General features: G+C 47.6%; 1 protein-coding gene across 1 annotated transcript; it reads left to right on the plus strand.

The window, feature by feature from the left end:
• The first annotated feature begins 163 nt into the window (after positions 1-163).
• COG7 (component of oligomeric golgi complex 7) lies at positions 164-18,558 on the plus strand. The gene is made up of 17 exons (XM_082064569.1): positions 164-461; positions 868-1,016; positions 1,518-1,634; positions 1,816-1,984; positions 3,758-3,840; positions 4,617-4,739; positions 6,439-6,637; positions 8,725-8,852; positions 9,421-9,575; positions 10,741-10,857; positions 11,364-11,429; positions 12,201-12,387; positions 13,394-13,534; positions 13,728-13,811; positions 14,739-14,853; positions 15,537-15,680; positions 17,164-18,558. The coding sequence occupies exons 1-17, from the start codon at positions 296-298 to the stop codon at positions 17,328-17,330; spliced, it is 2,310 nt and encodes a 769-aa protein (XP_081920695.1). The 5' UTR covers positions 164-295; the 3' UTR covers positions 17,331-18,558.
• The last annotated feature ends 1,129 nt before the right edge of the window (positions 18,559-19,687 follow it).

Below are 19,687 nucleotides of genomic sequence, written 5' to 3' on the forward strand. Positions count from 1 at the left end.
GCTCCAGGGCTCCGCTCTCCGCCGGGGAGCCGGGCTGAGCCCCCTCTCAGGCCGGGCTTTGATAAATCCCGCCGGAAGACGACTTGTGGTGTTTCTGGCCGCTGCGGGGGGCGGGAACAGGGACCTGTGTCCTGCGGGGCCCCGCCCAGGACGGCGGCCGGCAGGGCCTTCCGCAGCGCTACGGTGGCCGGCAGGGGCTGGTGCCGCGTTTGCCGGTGCGTTTCCCGGTGCGTGGCGGGGCCGCGGCTGTGGTCGGTTCGCCCCCGCGGGTGCCCAGGCGGGCCCGGAGGCGGCGATGGATTTCTCCCGGTTCCTGTCGGATGACTTCGAGGTGAAGGGCTGGGTGAACGGGGCGTTCCGGGCCGTGCAGCAGGAGGCCCCGGGGAAGGTGGACGCTCACGCCGCCACGCTGGTGATGAAGCTGCAGCTCTTCATCCAGGAGGTGAACAACGCCGTGGAGGGTGAGACCGCGGGCCCGGCCCGGGGAGCTTTGCCTTGGATTTGGGGAACTTCTTCCCGGAAAGGGCAGTCGGGCATTGGAACAGGCTGCCCAGGGCAGTGGTGGAGTCACCATCCCTGGAGGGGTTAAACAGATGGAGATGAGGTTCTCAGGGACATGGGGCAGTGCCAGGGGTGGGTTATGGTTGGACTCAATGATCCCCAGGGTCTTTTCCAGCCAAAATGATTCTATGATTCTATGAGAAAGTACATATTTAAATTAAATAAATAAATAAATAAATAAATAAAGTTTTAGTTTTCACTGGTTTTCTTATGAAGCATGGAAGATTATGCAAGTTTACTGGAAAACTCTCTCTTCCCCGTGAGGGTTCTCAGGCCTCCTCACTGTCCCGCTTGGTGTTCCTGCAGAAACCAGCCACCAGGCTCTCCAGAACATGCCCCGCGTCCTGCGGGAGGTGGAGGTCTTGAAACAGGAGGCAACGTTCCTGAAGGAGCAAATGATCCTTGTTAAAGAAGATATCAAGAAATTTGAACAAGACACAGCTCAGTCAATGCAGGCAGGTTCTTGTCTTGCTTAGTGTTTATTTGCAACTTGTGAAATTCTAAAGTTTCCAGACTTGTTCAAATTAAACAGCTGTGTAATCTCAAGATAGAAAAAAATGCTTCTTTTAACATGAATAGTAGGAAAGCAGGTGTGACACAGAGCAGTGCAATCTGCATTTCCTTCGAAACAGCTCGTCATGTTTTAGTTCAGACAGTTACCTGGGACACCGATTTCTGCCCAGATTCCTGTCTGTTGGTAGTTGGAGCACGTAGGATTTTTCAGGCAAAGTGCATACTAAAAGCGCAAATCCAGAATTCAAACTAACCCTTTGTTGTTTGATGTTGGAAATTGATTTAACATGTCCAGCTCTTTCAGCCAGCTCCCTCCTCCTTGTAACGGGCATGATCGTTCCACCCAGTTTTAAAAATCAAACCAACAATAACTCCTGTAATACAAGTATCTGTGGCACCTGTCTTTAATTTCGATGGGCAATGTTACTATTTTTTTCCTTCAGGTTCTGGTAGAGATTGACCGAGTGAAATCGAGAATGCAGTTGGCTGCTGAGTCGCTTCAGGAAGCAGATAAATGGAGCACATTAAGTGCAGACATTGAAGAGACTCTTAAAACACAGGTAGATCCCCCATTATTCTTTCTGTTCTTTGTGCCTTCAGCTGTCTAGGGAAACTGTATTTAGAAGTAGGTTTTCCAAGTAACTTTGAAACATGTACCTGCTTGGAAATGGTCATTTTGAAGCTGGTAGTAATGCTTTCTAAGGTCACATTTGGTAACAGTGTCGCCGTTCCCTCGTGCAGGACGTGTCTGTGATTTCGGCCAAGCTGACGAGCATGCAGAGCAGCCTGGCCATGCTGGTGGACACGCCGGACTACTCGGAGAAGTGTGTGCACCTGGAGGCGCTGAAGAACCGGCTGGAGGCCATGGCCAGCCCCCAGATCGTCGCTGCCTTCAACTCCCAGGCTGTAGGTCAGTGTGTCTCAGTGTTGTTTACTATCAGTGTGGAATTTGTTTTCTTTAAAAAGTAAAATGTTGTTTGGGCGGGGAGTTTATGTCCTGAAGGCTCCTGGTGCTGGGTTTTGTGCTTTTTCTGGTGAAGCCGGATGCTGACACACATTCTGCGCTCTGCAGCTCCTTGCGGTCCAGTGCATCTTTGATTCTCCTGCAGCTTGTTGAATGTGTGGCCACAGTGGGAAACAGGGAAAGTGGGGCTGGTTTTGTGGGCTGTGCCGGTGTGTGGAATGGGAATGTGGAGGCAGGATAGCCCAGCTGTCAGGGTTCAGTTAAGCACAGGAGCACTCCAAATGGGCAGTGCTGCTCAGGTGAGCAGAAGGCCTCTGGTTTTGCACTATCATAGCACTACTGGGCTACAGCTTGGAGTTGTAATCAATAAGGGCATTTGTTTGGAAATGTCCTAACTCCTTACTGCCTTGTAAAAGTTGTTTTATAAACTCTCCTTCAGAAGATTTGATTGTTTGGACTGTTCTTTGTGCTCCTCCTTCCAACTCCTTCTGTCACAGTGCTTCTGAGAAACACCTGCTCCAGGTGTCACCTGCTGTCCCTGCACCCTGAGGTCCCGGTGGGTGCTCCTGCTGCACAGCTTGGGGACAGGCAAGGCCAGCGGAGTGTGACCATGGGCAGCGGGAAGCGGAGGATGGACGCAGCACTGAGTGTTGTGCTCCTAAGAAACATGCTTCATCCTTTGCATAGACATCTCTCTCCCATTCCTCTGCTGGCTTTTCTTTGCGAAGTGTCCTGTCTTCTGGAACTGTGATCATCACCTTCCCAGGAGGTCCCAGGCCTTCTTTTCTACTGTTGCAGTGCATTACCCAAGAGAAAGGATGACGTTTTGGAATATTTTATCTGCTTAGGATGAGAGCAAATTGAATATTCATGTGCTTTGTGAGTTCTCCACCATAGTTGCAAGAAAGCTGCTGGCAGCAAGGGCGCTGCTGCGAGGTCCTTTGCTCAGCCTTGCTACTCAGAATTATTCACTTGGAGCACGGTTTGCGTTCTCTTTCTAAGTCTGTTCTGGACATGTGGGGACATTGGCTTTTTCCCATTGAACAGATTTTCTCTGTTTACTGTGGAGTGCAGTGCAGCTCCTATAAATGTAACACAAAGCAGTAAACGTGTCCGCGGGGAGTCTATACGCTGTGACTTCCACAGCTGAAGAGCATGTCAGGTTATGGAGTGTTCTGCTTTATCTGCCTTCTGGGTCCTGTTTGGAAAACAAGGTCTATTTCTAACTAATTTCTCTAACCCCAGACGTATTTTGTGGACAGAACTATAGTCATACAGTACAAAACAGACTTCTGAGGAACTTGGACTTGAAAGGTTTGTGTCAGAGCACACCGGAGGGAGCTGATGTGGGTGTCAGTATGAGGAGCTCTGACAGCACAGCTGAGGACTTTGTGAGGTGTGTTCTAGTTCTGTAGAGAACAGCTTGTTTCTGAAAAATTATTTCCTTCTAGAAAATGCTCTTGTTTTAGCTGTCTTTAATGCTAGATCCATTTGCTGGTTAAGAAGTTAAATTTAAGAAGTTACGTTCATTCCTCGTCTCTCCCTGTTCTTGTTTGAGTGAGGTTTTTAGGGAGTTCTGCTCCTATTTGAGAAGATAAATGAATAAAAGGTGAAAGCGTGTCTTTCTGTACAGGCTATTGTGTGTACCCCCTCCAAAGAAGAATTTTCTTGCTCAGTTGTCTCAACCTCTGTAACTGCTTATGATTTTGTTTTGTTTAGATCAGGCAAAAACATTTGTTAAAGTCTTCACTGAAATCGATCGGATGCCCCAGCTTCTTGCTTATTATTACAAATGTCACAAGGTAAGTATTTTGATAATATTTTGATATGGCAGAATAAACATGTGAGTCTTTGCATGGTGTGGGCTGTAGGTGGGGCTGCTACATCACATATTGTACCTTTCCCTTTCGAAGGAAGGTGAAACCTGTTCTTTCCCTGTTTGTTTCTCTGACTTTTCCTTCTGGCTCTGAGCAGCTTTATTTACTCCCCGTGTTTCAGGAGTAATTCTCCATTCAGGGCTTTGTGTTCCTTCCTTCAACAGACACAGGATATGTGTGTACTGCTGGATTTCTCTGTGCTTTGTAGTTTTACTTTGCTTTTCTTGGATGTGGCTATGTCAGCAATAACTTTATTGCTGCAACTTGCCAGCTGCTGACTTCTGTAAACTCTTTTCAGGTAAGATTAAAAGCTGGAATTCCAGACAGTTCTGTAGCCATAACCTGATCCTCCAAAGTTCTCTCATGACTGTGACTTTTGAGGATTAAGTTCAGGGCTGGGGCTTGCCAAGTATTTCAACTATTATGTGAGGGTATCAGTTACAGTCTCATTTTATGAGTAAAATACCAATGTTAATTAAATCTCTGAATCAACTAAGAAGCCTCTAGCTTCATGCTGAAAGTCACTTCCTTCTGTGGTGCTGAATTATAGGAGCGTGTTATGCTGAAATGTGCAGAGAGGACCCAGGGAGGGCATTGTGCTTTAGCAAAAGTGCTTTGCATGGGGAGTTCTGGGTGTGAAATAACAGAAGCTGGATCTGCGGACTGTCAGTTCTCTTAGGATGGTTCTTGTTGCCCCACAGGTGCAGCTGGTGGCAGTGTGGCAGGATCTTTGCCAAAGTGACTTAAGCTTGGATCGGCAGCTGACAGAGCTGTACGACACGCTGCTGGGGACCTGGCACTCACAGCTCCAGTGGGCAGCGCAGGTGCGGGGATGTTTCAGGGTTGGTCCGCGGGTGGGAGAGGACGAGGTTGAACACACTCTTGGCTCTCAGAGCTCCGGACAGTTCACGGTGCTTGCTCAGTTACGCTCTGCGCCTTTTCCATGCAGGACAGGCCGGGGACCTGCCTGCTGTTTCTTGACCAGCTCCTAGACAAGATCTGATCTCTGGTGTTGTACCAACAGCAAGGTTGTTGTGTTATTGACATTCAAGCTGCTGTATCAGGTTCATCTGTATCTTAAGTTAAATCTAATTTCTTGGTGTTGCAAATGTGTTCTGTTACAAGGCATTTGAAATGCCTGGATTGCTTTATCACTTGGCCCAGAGGAGCCCTCAAGGTCGTATTGGAGTGATCTGTGTCACTCTTTGTAAGATATCTAGGGTTCTGCTATCACCCGCTGGAGTCTGGGTGCTTGTTTTTCCTGCCAAGAACTATGTGGGATCCAAAAAAAGTTATTGTCCTTTAGTGAAATGAAGAAATAAGTTCATATTTTTGAGCCTGTAGGAGTTTTTCATCCATGAAGGGTAAGAGATGCTTATCTTTTTATTATGAAGCCTGGTGCAACTGCTTGGCCTGCACTGCAGAGGAGCTCAGTGTTTCCTTGAAATGTATTTTTTCTGCCCCATGATTCGATGTGACTTACAGGTCAGATGTCAGTTTACATTTTAGCAGATACTCTTTGAACTGGGGATTGAGAGAGAGAAATGGCACATGGGGCAAAGCTCTTGTCACTCAGTCTCCTGGGCTGCTTCTGCTTTCTGAAGAATTCTTGGCCCTTTCTCATGCTGTTCAGTATCCATGGTGACCTTGCTGGGGAGATTTGCAGTGATCCCAGCTTCCAGAGCAAAGAACAGCTGACAAAAGAGTCACAATAAAAGGCTGTAAGGCATTTTGTGCTAGTGGAGTTGGGGGTGGTGCATGTAAATAAAAGTTCTGAGCTGATTTCAGTTTTTCTAGCCTTTCCAGTACTGACTTCTGCCTATCTGATCAGCGATTTGGCTGGTGAGACAGTACTATTTCTTCATGTTTTACCAGTCTGCATCTTTTTGTAAACCACGTGCTTTGCCCTTTTTTGCCCAGTGGTTTTTTGAATTACTACAGTGCCACTGTGCTGCTGAATTCAGTTTTTGACTTGTGCCTATGTTCTGGTTTCTTGGTTGCTGTATTTGGAGCACATTTTCAATGATATAATACGTATTGATGCTGACTTTAGTGCTCAGCTGTCCTGTGTGCTGGGCCAGCGAGGTTCTTGCAGTCAGACCAGACCTCTCGTGGGTTTTTTTTTATCCCTCGAGAGGTTTTTCAAATCTGTTTTCATTCCCTTTGGGTTGAGAGCTCACGTCATCTGAGGAATCTGTGACCTGTTAGTGCACAAAATGGCATCTTCTTGATCTGTGTATCACTGTCTTTCACCAATAGGTAATTTTATGAGTTCTTTACCAGGAGGAAGCACACACCCCGCGTGGTTTTCTGCCCTGGCTGTGGAACCTCCAGGCCGGGCTGCTGCTGCTGTTCCCCAGCTGTGTGCCCGGTTGTGCAGCCCAGCTCTGCTGGCAGCATTTGCAGACCTGTGGGTTCTGCCTCATCTGTCCCTCCCTGTCAGGAGCTCTCTGGGAGCTGCTGCTGCCTGTCACATTTCTCAGAGATAACGTGCTTGTGCTAACAGCTTTTCTGTGACCGCAGGTTTTCAAGAACCCCCATGAGGTGGTGACTGTGCTGTTGATCCAGACGCTGGGCGCGCTGGTGCCCTCTATCCCTGTCTGCCTGGGCACCGCCATGGAGAGGACGGGCCGGGACGCCAGGCTGAACAAGCTGCTGGAGCTCTACGATGCCACCATCCACTTCGCCAAAGGGCTGGAAGTGGCGATGCTACCAAACCTGAGTAAGGTTCTTGTGCTGAATTTTGTGTTTCTGTTCTGCCAACTCTTCGGTAAAGTTCCGTTGTGGGATTTTGCGTAGTTTTACACGCAGGGAGGGATTTTATCTTCTACAATGTTGACCAGTTACATGGCATTTGCAACTTTGTGTGTGTGCGTATTTATATATCTTACCACTAAAGATATTGACACAATACTGAATGAGTTTACTGAAGCAGACCTGTTCTGAGCAGGCTTACTGTCTTGGGTAAATAACATGTAGCACTTTTTCTTTTACAAGCATTAGTATTTCTTCTGTCTAACGGACGAGGAAATGTCTCTGGTAAGCTGTCTGTGAAACCCATTGCGAAAGATCACAAAGCATAAAAGTCAAGGAGTTTCCTGGAATTAAGTCACACCTTACTGAACAAGAGAAAACCTGCTTGAAAGCTGCATCTATTGGATTCTTGATTTTTTTTTTTTTTTGTTGCTGCTGGCTTATGTTTTAATCAAATGAAAATGCAGGGCCAAATATTATTTGTGAACCGTCAGTAGTTTATTCCTTAGCAGCATCCTCAGCGTTTAATTTGAAGTCTGACCTGTGCTTTCCTTACCCTGTGATGTTTGTCATCTCATTTTGGTCATGACTTGGCGAGTAGTTCCCACAAACCACAAAGTGGTGTGGTGCTGTGTTTACATAGGTTTGTGCCTGACTTGGGCTCTTGGCTATTTATAGTCCTTTATTCAGCTGGTAGACCCCCTTCAAAGACCAGGTATGGGAAAATCCTAAATTAAAGCTAATGGGGCATTCCTAATGCTGTATTTCCTCTGTTTCATTCCTCATAACATTGTATTGAGCTATTTAAACTGCTTCTCACTTGGTCACGTAAATTATGATTACAATTGCAGGGAGTATGACTGTCATGTCTGGTTTTGTCGTGTTTGTGATCACATACTCTCGTCAGTAATTTTCTATCCTTGGCTTGATTTAATTTGTGTTTTGTAATAAAAACTATTAAAAAGAACTTGGAAAAACAATGTCAAGTTCTAGAAGATGATGGAGTATGTTGCTGAAAATGTTATCTGAGTGTGTTTTTTTTTAAAAAAAAAAAAAGAAAAGTTCTTATTTCCATCTCTTTTGCTGTTGGGTAAGATGTTTGGGAAGAGAAATATCCCGAGAATGGAAACGCCAGGTGAGTCAGCAGAGCAGAGTCAGACCAGTTCCTCCATGTGTATGCGCGGGGAGGGTTCGGTTATGATTCACAGGACAGTTCCGGTTGGAAGGGACCTCTGGAGATGATCTAGTCCAACCTCCTGCTCCCAGCAAGATCTGCTGCGAGTTCAGCCCATGTTACTCACGGGATTGTCCGGCCCGATCTTGAAAAAGTCCAAACACAGAGACAGCCCAGGCCTTGGACAACTTGCTCCATGGCTTGTCAGACCACAGTGCATAACAGCGTTTTCTTACATCCAGGACTTAAAGTAATTCTGGTTTGCTGCTAGTTTGAGTTTGCCAAAACTTGACAAGAACAGCTAGTGTCCAGTTCTGATTTGAGGAATAATCATTCAGACCTGTTTTTTGTGGGGGTTTGCAGCTCCCTGCTCCACAGAACAGCACTGAAATGCCCGGATTGCGCATCTGGTTCAGCTCTGGTTGAACACCGTGAAGCAGTACTGCTAAGTGCGTTGAGTTAGTGTCAATTACTTTAAGTATGAACCAGACTTTCTGATAAATGAGAATTGCCCCTGTTTTTACGTTGTGGGAGTAATGTGTTTCACTTCTCAAACGATTTCATTACTTTCCTTCTGCTGTAGGTCGGAGTGTTTAATAGATTTTTGTCACCCAGGCTGTTCTGGAGCAGTGAGTGATAATTTTCTCGAGGCACTTGTTGAGGTAGAACATCTTGGTTTTAGGAAGCAGGTAGAGATAATAACCTTGTTTTTAAAAAATGCAAAAAAAAAGTCTGTGTAGTTGAGACTTAAAGCTGTTTGGCAACATTCCAAGCCTGTGTAGGCAGCACGCTCTAATTGAGGAGGTCCTGCATGGTGCTTGGAACAAGGGTTTTAGTACCATGCTTATCTATTTGTAGACTAAACATCTGATTCTTTGCAGAGGAGCAGAACCTGGTTAAAGTGATGGAACTGGTAGAAGCAGTGTATGGTCCGTACAAGCCCTATCAGCTTGAGTATGGAGACCTGGAGGAAGAAAATCTGCTCATCCAGATCAGCGCGGTGCCCTTGGTAAGGAGTGTCTGCACAGCCAGAGGCCTGAAACCTCTGCTGAATACTGGAGTCCTTGTCATAGTTATTGCTCTCTTTCCTCCTGCAATCTTTTGGTCTTATTTCTTGTTTGCAGTATATTTTTATACTATTAAGTAAATTTTGTTTAAGAAATAAAGGTTGATTTCAGGAGCACTGTTAGGTGGGAGGTAACTTCCTTCTTCTCCTTCACCCACTAACTGGCACAGTGTAGATCTGCGGGAGAAAAACTTTACTAAAATCAACCAAGAACCTGTTTGAGGTTTGATACAATTTATTAAGAACAGGGTCGGGGGAGGAAAGTCCTTTTTGTGGCAGATTCTGCTGTTGGCAGAACTGTTTTTTCCTTGAAGACCTGGCAAGTGTAGGATGTGGCAGCCTGACCTTTATCAGCAGTCGCTGTGCAGGAGGCTGGAAGCAACCAGCATTGTTCTCCCTTGAGTGTGTCAAAGGCTGGAGGATGCTGAGGGAACGTGTTACACAAGGTGTCCTGGATGCCTGGACACTCACCGAGAGGAGGGTCGGGCTCAGCTTTGTTGTTGTTATTTAGGAGCACTGGGAAGTGATTGACTGTGTCCAGGAGCTGAACCATTCGGTCACCAAACTCTTCATTCTGGCTTTGGGAGCCATTGACAACTGTGTGAAGCTCACGGACGGGCTGGGGGCCGGGGGCCTCCTCCTGGCGCTGAAAGCTCTCTTCACAAAGTAAGTTACTTGTGGTTACCCCACTGCTTTTATCCCGAGGCTCTACACGTATTCAGCGTCTGGCCAAGGGCTTTGGAGTTTATGAAAAATGGCTGAGAGTGTAAAGTGTCTGTAACCGTAAATGAATCAGCTGATTTCCCCTCCTGCTGCTCATTCAGGCAATGACTGCTGCTAAGGGGAAAAATTAAAGCTTTTTGTGGCTAAATGTGAGGCTTTTATCAGCGGTCTTCTGTTTTGGTTGGACTGAATTTTCATTTTAATAGATACTTTTGGAGTTTCCCAAAACAGAGTAAGACAAAGACAAATGAGGCTGATGAAAGTAAAACTCAGTGAGGAAATGTCTCCTTACTGGGACAAGTGACCTCCCGTCCCGAATCGACCCGAAAGTGTGAGACACCCTAATGAGCAAGGTTGGCTGTAAGTTCATGTCTTGAAGTATCGGTGGCAGTCTGCTTAGTTCATGTTCCGGTACCGATGACCTCCTTCTTCTTTCCTGATACCCACAGAGCTGCTCACAAGGTGTAAATCAGACTCTTACCTTGCTGCCCTGTGGGGAGGAGGGAAGGGGAAAGCACACTGCTCTGAGCTCACCTTCTTTATAGGCAATTACATAGCAGTGTGCATGCCTCCAGCTTATGGGCATTATTAAAAAAAGGGGGTGTGTGGGAAACAAAATGTTCTCCTTTTTATCCATGTTCTCATCTGGGGAGTAGCTGAGAAAACAAATTCATGAGATTTGTTGTAACTGTGTTCCTGGAGTAAGGGCCAAGTGATGCTGGGCTAGCAGTAGCCTTGTAAACTTTTTCTGGCCTTTCCTAGGAAATGTGACTAGTGCAGTGGTAACAAGACTGGCTTACTCATACCTTGTCAGGGGAGGGGAGGCTTCCTAGTAACCCGCATACAACAAATGGAAATAGCCACACAGCATCTGTTACTCGGAGCTTCTTGCTGTCTTCCATCAATAGTGTAGGCTGGAGAGGGCCGTGGCTGATCAGTTCTTCACATCCGTGTGCTCAGACTGGAACAACAGTGTCTCTCCTGAACAACTTTTAATATTTCTGGTTCTTATTTGGCCCCTGTAGAGGATGGAATGAGCAAATGGCAGGACACGCAGTTATGCTGCTCTGCAGCCTGTTTTCTTATGCTGGTGCTTCTCTCTTTACAGGTATACATCTGACTTCACAAATACACTGCAGTCTATACGAAAGAAATGTAAACTGGATGATGTCCCGTCAGATTCACTTTTCCAGGAGGACTGGACTGCATTCCAAAACTCTGTCCGGTAAAGGGCATTTTTTTGTCCTGGCTCAGAACTGATTTTGTATCAGAGTTGGAAGGGAGTGACTCAGGGTCAGTGTACCCAGGTTCTCAGTGCAGAACGCATGGCTGTGCCCGCTGAGCTGCAGTGCTGTCAGGCTTTCAGGTTGCTGCTGCACAGCAAGTGCTGCGAGGCTCCCCACCCTGTCCGGAGCAAGACCACATGGCATATCACTTGAAATATCAGCAGCTCTGCAAATTTTTCCCAGTGACACTGAACTGGCCTTAGCCACCATGACAAGAAGTAACACGTGGATGAGGTGGCTGGGCAAAAAAATTCATTATGTTATCAAATGGATGCAGAGTTAATAGCCAAATTAACTCTTGATGGATGTGTTACCTGTGGGCTGTGGTTTGGTCGTTGTGTTTTATAATCAGCTGACATGTGTCTGAGATGGGTTGTCTGGGTGGGGGTCTGGAATTGTCTGCCTCAAATCTCACAACATGTGGTTTTGTCTTGTTCTTTCCCAGGATAATTAGTACTTGTGGTGAGCTCCTTCGTCAGTGTGGAGATTTTGAGCAGCAACTGGCCAACAGGTAAGCATCGTTGAACTTAATTCGTGAGCTGTCAGCATAGGTACCAAGTTGAAAGAAAACAAATCCCAAGGTGCTTTCATTGCATAGATGGTGAAGGGAAAGCAGAGGCACCGTGATTCCCCCACAGCCCCTCCCCAGCTTTTGAACTGCCAGCGAGGGCTCACAGACTGTTCCGCTCAGTCGTGTGTCCTGAGCCGGGCACACAAATCCTTTTTCTTGGGCACCTGGCTGGGCATCAATCGGGCTGCCAGATTGGGGTCAGGAAGGAATTTTCCACCAGATCAAATTGGCAACGTTCTTACCCCCCTTGTGACATGGGGCATGAATTATTTGCTGAACTGAATCTAGGTGTGCCTTAACTGATCGATTCCTTGTAACCTGAGGAGTGTCAAGCACAGGCAGCACGTAGATCTTTTGTTGTTGGTGAGCTGGGCACTGTTCAGCCTCTTGTATGCTGAAACACTCTGGTCTGACTCGAGTACCTGTGTTTTGTGTAGGGCACAGCAGCCTGCAGCGCACGGGAGGCTGGGCCTGTCCCGTGTTTGCTACATGTTCTGAGGACACAATTCTTCCTTTTTAATTTCAGTATTTTTGCAATTTTTGAGTTGCACAGTAGCCGTGAGAGTTGGCTGTAATTAGTGTCTGCCACCAATGAATACTCTCTCCCTTGAAGTACCATAAAGTGGTCTTGGTCCTTGGGCTAACATGAGAACAACAGTGCTGATTTCAGAGGGTTTTGCTGGTGACTTTTGTGGTTTTGTGTGTTTTCAGGATTTTATCAGCTGCTGGGAAGTATCTCTCAGACTCCTACAGCCCTTGTAGTTTTTCTGGCTTTCAGGATACCAGTTCAGCAGATAAGAAGAGCTCTGTAAAGAATCCCTGGCAGGAATACAATTATCTTTTGAAGGAGAATCCATCCGAGTATGCCAGCCTTATGGAAACGCTTTACACCCTGAAGGTAGCTCTGGTGCCTGGGGGAGCTGGGCTCTGTCCCGGGGGCTGTTTGGCCCACATTTGGTAGCTGAGACCTGGGTTTCCCCCACAGCCTGATTACTTTTCATCCTGAGCTGCAGCCTTTTGATGGGCTACATTCCAAGTATTCTGCAGAGACACTGCTTGATCCACGGAGAGCTGAAATGTCCAAGCCCAGGAAGTCTGGACTTATTCCATCTCTCCACAGATCCTGCCTGTGTTTTGTGAACGTGCCCGTGTCAGTTCTGATCAGGCAGATTTTGTTGCAGAAAGCATTGGGAAGATCGTGTTGGAGCCACCTCAAACTCTGGAGCCCACATACTGGCTTCTCAAGACTTTCTTTGCCACTCACATTCTGCTACCTTATCCATTCTGAAATATAATTCTGCAGGATCATTCATGCATGCACGTGTGAACAGGGTAGAATGACTCGTTATCTTCTGGTGGATCTAAGTTATGCCATCGTCAGTCACATGTAGTAGTGAAGTCAGGGTTGTGAGTTCTGTCTCTTATTTCCTAAAAATGTTTTGATTTCTTTTGTACTTAATCTACCTGCAACTTGTACAGCTCTGCCTCAGTGTTATGTTTGACGTTAAACCTTTGCTAAATAGTCAAGTTCCATAGGTACCCTTCATGTAAAACTTTTGCTTAATTCCTCACAGGGAATCAGATAGTTGTGCCCTGTAAGTAACAAGCAGTTTGCCATTGTCTCTGTGAGTTCCTCAGAATTCAGCCTGTACAGGTGCATGACACAGCTGGAATGTGATGCTGATTCTTTGTTTTACATTTGAGGGAGTAGTGTGCAGTTTATGCCTTGAATAACTGGTTCGAATAGGGCATCCCAAAGGAAACAAGCTGTGCCAGTGCAGAGGAAGGCTCTTCTGTGTTAGGCTGGCCTAGTAAAGACCTCTTTAAGAATGTTGACATAGGTTCGCTTCAGTCACTTTAATGACTTCTGTATGTAAACATTTTTCTGTGTCTGTGTGTGTTAGGAAAAAGGGACGAGTAACCACAACCTGTTGTCTTCATCTCGATCTGCCCTGAGCCGCCTCAACCAGCTGGCACACCACTTGGCTTTTGACTCTGTTTTTCTTCGTATCAAACAACAACTCCTGCTTGTCCCAAAGATGGAGGTGAGTGACATGCACATCGATCTGACCTGAACCGGCAGGGCTGCCAGTGGGGTCCCTGTGGTGGTTCCTTTCTCCTTTTTAGAATGTCCTTGGCTAGTCACAGTTCATGTCGCTGGCTGACCCCTTCCTAGAACACCGATAGACTTCATGCTCCAGAAACTCAAAGATTCTTTCTGCACGTTTTGCCTTGCAGAGCTGGAGCTCTGGCGGCATTGGCGAGACCCTGACAGACGACCTGCCCAACTTCAGCCTGACTCCTCTGGAGTACATCAGCAACGTAAGAGCGCGCGAGGGCACGCGCTGGGAGCCCAGTGCCAGGGGAACCTCTTCTGTGTTTCCCAGTTCATACTATTTGTTAGCATTGTTTTATGGTGGTCACGGACACTCTCAGGAACTTCAGAAAATTTCAGATACAAAGTGTATGTTTTCTGACATCTTTTCAGATCTACCCTCTGTCCTGCTGCTAGGTGATAGATGGGCCGAGTTGAGCCAAGGCGTTCTCTTGCATAGTCTTGAAATAACACTGCTGCATTGTGCAGTAAATTTGAAAACTAAAATACTAAAGTAGAGTTTAGAAACAAACTGGTGTGGTACGTGTGCTGTGTAGAAGAAAAGGCAGGAGCTCAGTGAGCTCAGGAAAAAGCTATTTTGAGCGTGGGGAGGCAGAGTCCTCTGAACTGTGTCTGCACCTGGGAGGGTTCTCTGCGGCACAGATAATCACTTTATAAACAGGGCAGTACTTGTACACCCGAAGTTATGTAGCTTATGCATGTGAATTTGTGAGCATGGTCCCTGTTTGGGAGTGATACGTTTCTGTAATTCATTATTATATTGTCACTTGAAGCCGTGTTTCCTCTCTGTGGTTTTGTTTGGTTCAGTCTCTTAGATTCATCTGTAGAAAACAAATTTCCAGGAACACTTCAGAGATCAAAGATTTTATGTGGAGTAACAGTTCTCTGTACAGGTTTTTCTTAACGTGATTGTTTCAATTACTCGTTCACTGACCTTGTAAAAATTATTTCTTGTACAAAGTGTAATGATGAGCAAGAGACAGTTTGTTTCTGAGCAAATATAGGCTGGTGAGTGGCTGTCAAGCTCAGGTTTCTGCTTTCAGGTGTGTATTACCGCAGCTGACTATTTTTCTCTAGCAAAGTACTTGCTTCACATTTGTTCAGTGACTCAGCTCTTTGTGCTTTTCTTCTAGATTGGGCAATATATTATGTCGCTTCCTCTCCACCTTGAGCCATTTGTCACTCAAGAGGATTCTGCTTTGGAACTGGCATTACATGCTGGAAAACTGCCTTACCCCCCAGAACAAGGTGAGACCGAAGGCTCGGCGTGTCTGGGGAAAACTGTCATGTTGTGACACGAGATGGATGTCATGTGTTATGGTAAAAAAGCTGTTCCAGCTCCGTTTCCTACCACCTAATCATGCTGTTTCTTCCAAGAGTTTCTTGGTAATATGCAGGAGGAGCCTCTAAATAATGAGTAAAAGTCTTCTGGTTTCATTAAAACAGAAACTTTAGCTGGGTCTGGTTTAGTGCTGATTAAAACTGTGGTTCGGGCTCAGGGTCTGCGATGTGACTGTTCCAGAGCTGGAGCAGCATTTCATCTCGGTGCAGGGAGCAAACAGGAGGTACCTAGGGCCAGTTCCCAAAGCCCACAGGGCAGCGCTGAGCCATCCATCCCCAGGGACTCCTCCATTAGCTTTTGCGGCGTGTGCTGCGTGTCCACCTGGCCGGAGTGGCTCTGACTGTGTGACAGCTCGCAGAACGGGGAGCCTTGCTCCAGCTTTGCCTCCTGCCCTCACCCTTGTGCTGTTTCCACAGCAGAGCAGTTTCCATTCATTAACCCCACAGAAAAGTGTTCACTTTTTTCTTTCTGGCCCTCTTTCTCTCAAAAATGTATCAGTAAAGTGACTTAAATCAACTTCTAAGAGGTTGTTACAAAAGCAGCCAATGCAGGTGAGAGTGCTGACAGCTCACGAGAATGTTCGGTGCAGGAGATGAGGTGCCTGAGCTGGACAACATGGCTGATTACTGGCTGGGCTCCATCGCCAGAGCGACTATGCAGACGTACTGCGAGGCCATCCTGCAGATCCCGACGCTCACCGTGCACTCGGCCAAGCAGCTCGCCACAGACATCGGTAAGCGCGGTGCGCATGTTGCCGTAGCACATGAGTTCCTCTGTCATTTCATTAGATTTAACAAACTGCAGCCAGGGTTTCTGCTTTAACCGTGACCGTGTTTGGCTGGTACCCTCCATGGTGGAGTGGTTCACAGCGCCTCTTGCCAAGTGTTCTCTCGCATCCCTGGTGGAGGGAGGGGTGATGTTCCACTGGTGCTCCAGCTTCCTCACTGCTTGTGTTTCTGACTGACCAAGTCAAAGTCATTGCAAACTGAGACTGTTCCCTTACAAGCCAGTCTTAGCAGGAAAGATCCCTATATGATCTTTTCAAGCATGGCACTGCTCTTTCCCTTCTGCTTGGGTGCCCGGTGCTGCCAGTATGTGCCATAGTGGGGACACACAGCACATGCCAAGCCTGCTGGGAAGTGCTCCGGTGGATTCTGGAGGGAGCAGCAGGTTGATTTCTTCCACTCTTTGGTAGCTGAAGTAGAGAAGATCAGCTAGAGGCCTTCTAGAAATTGCTGTGGAGCACTTGCCCAGCATCCTTTTTACCAGAGCCTCCAGGATCAGCTCCACTGCCGCTGTTCCCTCACCGCCTGCTGCTCTGGCAGAGCTGTTTCAGTGAAGTACTTTCAACATGGGGACATTGTCAGCAACAAAGTGGGACGTAGCTGGCACTGTTTCTTCATCTCTGCCTTCCCCTGTGCTGTGCTGAGTGACGCAGGGAAAGTGTTGGGGAAGGAGTTTCTGCAGGGTGTGGAGGAGATGGGATTTTCTTATCCAAAGCTGATGGAAGTGTCACCACAAGACCGCTGCAGCTGTTGTAAATGCTGGTTAGTCCTTTCTTTGCTGTCAGTCACAGATGCTGACTTCCCCATGGCCAGGCTCAAAAATGAGGACACAGACAATCTCTCACACAGAGTCACAGGATGTTAGGGATTGGAAGGGACCTCGAAAGATCATCTAGTCCAATCCCCCTGTCAGAGCAGGAACATCTCCTCAGCTTGCCTTGAAGCGTGCTTGAATGCCACCACACTCAGCTTCAAACCAGTGGATTAGGGCTGGTTGCTCAGCATCCTCCCTGCCATCCATAATTCCCCAGCTGACTTCACATCAGTGAGCTGGAACTCCCTCCTGCCTCAACAGCCCTTTAGCTCTGCACAACTTCCCAGCGTTGTTGCGAGCTCTTTGCCTTTGGGAGTGTGACCGTGGTCCTTTATCTGTGGCCGTGGTGACCAGCCACCCCGAGGATGTTGTATGAAGATACTGAAATGTGGCAGAATGTGTCTCAGTCCTCTCAACAAAACAGATGGTTGGCTCAACTAGTGTGCAGGGAGATGAAAGTCTCCAGCAGTCAGTACAGCTAGATTCCAAACACGTGGCCATTTTCGGTGTTCTTGAGCTGACGGTGACAGGATTCTTGCTGTTGTGAAGAATGAAGGATAACTGTCACTGCACGGTGTCCATGACCTGTTCAAACATGTTTGTCCTTTATCTTACAGATTATCTAATAAACGTGATGGATGCCCTTGGTCTTCAGCCGTCAAGAACGCTGCAAAATATTGTAACTCTGTTGAAGACAAAACCAGAGGACTACCGGCAAGCTGCCAAAGGCGTCCCCCGCAGAATGGCCAGCAGCATCGCCACCATGCGGGGCCTGGAGTGTTAGCTGACCCAGCCCTGCCGCCGACACAGCTCGAGGGCCCGGCATTGCGCTTGGGTTTATTTCCCTGTAAACTTTCCAAGGACAGTGAAAATATCTCTGGGGATTAGGGGAATTTATTTCTGAATGACTCTTGGTAAATGTCTTTGGCTACGAACAGCTTGTTCCATTTTTCCATCTTCCGAAATGAGGAGAGATGTCTGGCAGCTTTGTTCACCAAAACCTGTCTGTGTGGACGGGAGCAGGCTGAGGGCTGCCCGCGGACTGGAGACGCTCTGCCGGTCGCTGGGGAGGCCGTGTTTCTGGCGGTGAGATGACTGGCTTTTGCAGAAAACTTCAGTAATTCTGAATGTAGAATTATGGGGTAGGTGCAACCAAGACTGACCAACTGGAAGCTCTTCTACCTGGAGGCAGCTGGCGTTGCTCAAGTCTGTTGTTATTCACCAAGTCAAGAAGATGGTCTCATCAGTTAGCAGCTGAGGCATGATCAAGCTCAGCCCTGAGAATAAAACCAGTTTTGTAGGTCATTCCTTGTGTGATTAATGTATTATACTGAAAGCAATGAAGTTTATAAGAAATTTAACAGAAGTGTTGCTTTCTTGTAAAATTTATTACAGCTTGGTATATAGATCTGTGTAAAACAAATCAGCAGCCTAAGTATGCGTTCTTAGGGGAAATAGGACAGAACACGGAGAGGTCCTGGAGCTGGAGTGTGGGGCTGCTGGGGAAAACCCCGCAAGGCAAACGCTTCTGCTTTGGAGGGGAAACCATCTTTGTTCCCCTTGTCTGGACCCGCTGCCGCGGTTCTGTCACTTCTGGTCCTGATGTTGGGACTCGGTGGCCTGACGTTCTCCCCTGGGTGACTGTGCTCAGCTGCCCCGGCTCGTCTCCTCCAGGCAGTCCCTGGCTGGCTTGTCACCCCAATGTCTTCTCTGGTTTGTGGCACAGGTAACCTGCCAAGGGAGGATTGTATTTTACCAGTGGTGTATTTTGGGAGTGAAGCTGGATTCCTTTGCTGTTCTCAGCTGGACTTTAGTGACATTTTACTACCAAAACTGCAGTCTGGGGAAGTGAGGTGAGCAGAGGTGCTTTGTAAACGGTCTTTGGGTTTTGGAAATTTTGGCACCTAAAAAAATTTCAGAACAGGGAAGTAAAATGTATCTCCTGGAATTTTTTTTTTCTTGGCAGGTTTTTAGTTAGATGTTTACTTTTTTGAGTATGAAAAGTCTATTAAAAAAATCCCTAAATGAATGGGAAATTGGGTCCTGTATTGAGTTGGGACTTCTCAGCTGTCTTGTTTGGCTGTGATTTGTGAATTGTTCCCTGTGCCCGCTCCCTGCAGCGCTCAGCTGAGGCTTCCAGCGGCTGCACCGCTGCTGCAGCAGGAGCAAAAACCCTGTTGCAGGCACATGCTTGTCTGCAATCAGTTCATTTTGGGGAGAGAGCCGGGCTGGGAAAGAGCTGAAGTCAAGTACAAGACACTTTCCACTTTTATTAGTTGTCAGACGCCCTCTATAAACCAGCAGTAACTGGAATAGTAAACTGTCCGCGTCCTGCCAAAGAACATGCTGTTCCGATTCACCCTGGCTGTGGGACGGGCGCATCTTGCTGTTGTGCCTCTTCTGCCCTCCGCCCAGTCCCTTTGGGAGGATTTTGTGGCTGTTCCTTGCCCGCTGCTCCTGCGGTTCTCAGGGCACATGGCCCCGGCAGGCACCCAGCTGGGGCTGAAGGTGTGTGGGTTGGATGGGGCTGAAGGTGTGCGGGCTGGATGTGGACCCAGCCCGGCCGCTACCTTTGCTGGTGGTTTGACGCAGAGCCCACCCCAGACGCCCGCAGCCCAGGCACTGTGTTTGAAGTGCCCAGGGGGGCTGGGAAACAGCCTGACTGACCCTTCTCATCCCACCCCCTCCGCATCGCAGCCAAGTCTTCATGGCACAAGCAGCAGGCTCGTAGGGAGAGCATCTGATGCCTCTGTGGCTGTTTGGGTTCCCCCGTGAGCAGATGTTGGCAGTGATGTTACAGTGTTCTCTGTTGGGGAGAGCGTGGGGATAGTTGCCCAGGTTTTTGTTCTCAGCTCTCGAGTGTTTTAAGCATATTGCTCGGTTGTGTCTGTTGCTGGGAGCAGGGGGTTTGGACTGTTAGAGGTCTTTGTCCAGATCAGTATTGGCTGGTGTGCGTACACGAACGCTGCGGGATGAAGTGTGCTCACTGCCAGGTCTCAGCGCAGTCACTACTGGAGTCTCTGCACAATCACTGCCCAGGTCTCTCCGTTATGGTGTAGGAGGCTGGACCGGTGTGTGGTGCTCAGGGAGGGAAAAGTCCCTCTGGGGAGAAGGGCAGGATAAGCCTAGGATGGCTCTTGT

The sequence above is a fragment of the Streptopelia decaocto genome (genome assembly GCF_964273445.1).
Source record: "Streptopelia decaocto genome assembly, chromosome: 13".
In the NCBI taxonomy this organism is placed as follows: Eukaryota; Metazoa; Chordata; class Aves; order Columbiformes; family Columbidae; genus Streptopelia; species Streptopelia decaocto.

Coding starts and splice junctions, on each gene's coding strand:
- COG7 (XM_082064569.1), top strand. CDS start 296: ATGGATTTCTCCCGGTTCCTGTCGGATGACTTCGAGGTGAAGGGCTGG. Junction 1,635..1,815: donor AAGAGACTCTTAAAACACAG/GTAGATCCCCCA, acceptor TCCCTCGTGCAG/GACGTGTCTGTGATTTCGGC. Junction 11,430..12,200: donor GAGCAGCAACTGGCCAACAG/GTAAGCATCGTT, acceptor GTGTGTTTTCAG/GATTTTATCAGCTGCTGGGA.